The 2,500-nt window shown below is 42.4% G+C and overlaps 1 protein-coding gene across 1 annotated transcript in view; it reads left to right on the plus strand.

The window, feature by feature from the left end:
* The window catches only part of LOC147017932 (A disintegrin and metalloproteinase with thrombospondin motifs 3-like), a 279,852-nt gene that overhangs the window by 160,565 nt on the left and 116,787 nt on the right, over nt 1–2,500 (plus strand). Inside the window, exon 9 of the mRNA XM_085899925.1 lies at nt 2,087–2,200. Coding sequence (XP_085756051.1) covers nt 2,087–2,200 — 114 coding nt within the window. The remainder of the gene's footprint in view (nt 1–2,086; nt 2,201–2,500) is intronic.

A 2,500-nucleotide genomic window follows, 5' to 3' on the forward strand; every position in this document is an offset into this window, starting at 1 on the left:
TCGCATCGCAAAACAAAAGGATGTGTTCATGTGTACCATCATTTGTTGTCTTTGTGCCAGGTAAGAATAAAATCGATCCATACATGTCCAAGATATGGATGTGGACGCACATGCGCGCACACATGCTCACATGCAAGGACACGAAAATCGAGACCAAATCCATAAGCCTCCATTTCAAACTAATTCCAACGGGAGATAAAAAAAACCCAAAAATCAGTTGAATAAGTGATAAATCTAGCAGGTGCAACCAGAATCTTATAGGGACAAATATCAGAAATAGTACAGATAGCTAAACAAAGTGGCACAAACAAAGTGCATAAATAGCACAGAAATACTTGTGCACACGGACTTCTGCTGCCATTGGAACTTGGAACTTGGTCCGAAGGCTGAACACATGAAGGAACCTCATTCCCCCATGTGAGCAGCATGTGCAATTAATAAGGTGGAAAACCATATCGATAACATCAACAGTGTGGATAGTTGGTGAAAATTGTTGATGAATATAGAAACATTTTCAGAAAGTAAAACATATCAGGCTTGGGATTGCATTCTGAACAGATGAGTAAATACAGAGCAGCTTATGTGATGCAATGAGGTTGTTGCAAGTGGTTCACGAACCCCCGAGGAGACATGGTGATACAGAGAGAAAAACGGCATTGTTTAAACAAACCAGCATAGACAGATCATGAACCTTTCTCTATGCAGTGTCTGTGCAGCCGAAGCATTTCTATGACTCGGGTTACAATCCTGTAGGGTCGCAACTCCAACACCAATCTATTTAACATACACCAATTAACACCGGCAGATGGGGTGCCCAGTTTCACGTCTATCCGTGGGGTAGCACACATGTTGATGAATTACCCAGCCTGTGAATTACCAGGATGACAGTTCATAGTGGGGCTGAGATTCAAACCCAGGCTAGACAGCTTCAAAGCAAGGTGCTTACCTCTCGGCCATCTTGGCAGCCCAGCATAGGACACGTGCATGAAACTTGGACAAGGATGGAAAAATAATATCAGACTTGTTTAACTCGAGGTTTAAGCATTCAATCCTATCCTATCCTCCTATCTTATAAATATTTTCAAGTCTTTGTGTGTTTGTTTTGGCATTTGTACGTTACTCTTTCACGGTCAAACCGTAGCACCGAGAGGCCCCAAATTTTGCGTTTCTGTACTTCAGAGCCTGGACAAGGTTTTAAGCTCGCACACATTGAACTTGAAGTCCATTTTAAGGCTACCATAAAGTGGATATTGGTATGTAGGGTCAGGTAGTGCTGCCACCAGCCTGCACGCTAATGGTAACCACCATGAGTCCAATAACTCCATAGCTTTTCAATGTCCAACACATCCTGAAACCGCTGCTGGGAAAAGCTCACCCAGCCAGGCAGCATTGGGTAGCGCCTCTCGTATTAAATAAGGCAATTCTCTGAATGTACAGTATATGTGTACATCTGAAAACTATAGACAAAAACAGTGCTGGGTCTATCTCCACCATATTTTGCATACCTGTCGGGAGTACCCAGGGTCGGGTCATGGGCACATAAAAAGAATCCCCCCCCCCAACTCCGTGAAGAGGGGGGGGAAGACGACTTACGATTTTCAACTGTACACATGCGACATTGCGGGTGTTTCTCGTTTGAAAAATACAACTTTTTGACGTAAATAAAAACGTGTGAAGACCACAATACTCGCATGCAAAATTCAGCATCTGTTCATTAGAATACTGGCTCTTTTGCACCTTTCGGGTGGGTATAGAATGTAAATATGCTGCGGAGAGAGCGGAGCTTGGAATACACTTGTGCATTTGCTCAAATTTTGTTCCTGCCCCACGTCCTTTGGCTGAGGAGAGGGGTGGATCAAGCAAGCAAGCAGACACGGTTTTATATGCTGTATAAGATTTACTCAGGACTTGTGACAACTGCCAAACTATAGTCAAGCCAAGGAAATTTTATTTAAAGTTGATGAGAGTTTTGTTCAAACTTTCAAGTTGCTATATTCATCAGGACAATTGGAATATGGTCAGTTCGGACAAATTTAAGTCTCTTTTATTCATTTTCGTCTGTTGTCAACCTTTTTCAACTCCTCAGTTCCGTACTGTTGATCCCTGCAAACAGCTATGGTGCAGTCATCCTGACAACCCCTACTTTTGCAAGACCAAAAAGGGACCGCCATTGGATGGAACCGAATGTGCCCCTGGAAAGGTATGATTGTCTCTTTTTCTCTCCTATTCCACAATCCAGCATTAATTTTCACCAAAATTAGTTAATGAGTTTCAACTAACAACTAGGATGGCACTCTGTAGAGTGCATAGTCTCGCCTCACGTGCATATTCTTAACAAAAATACCATTGGTAACTGAACACCCGACTATTATGGCCCACTGATATGGCCCATATACTCGTATCACCCATGCACCCTATTATGTGACATATATTGCCATTATCGGAAGCTTTATTGATTGCATTGAGTGGCTAAATTGCATCACTGAAGATGAATATATAT

Source organism: Eptatretus burgeri, chromosome 10 (genome assembly GCF_056783735.1).
Source record: "Eptatretus burgeri isolate ZD-2024b chromosome 10, Ebu_testis_v1, whole genome shotgun sequence".
Classification (NCBI taxonomy): Eukaryota; Metazoa; Chordata; class Myxini; order Myxiniformes; family Myxinidae; genus Eptatretus; species Eptatretus burgeri.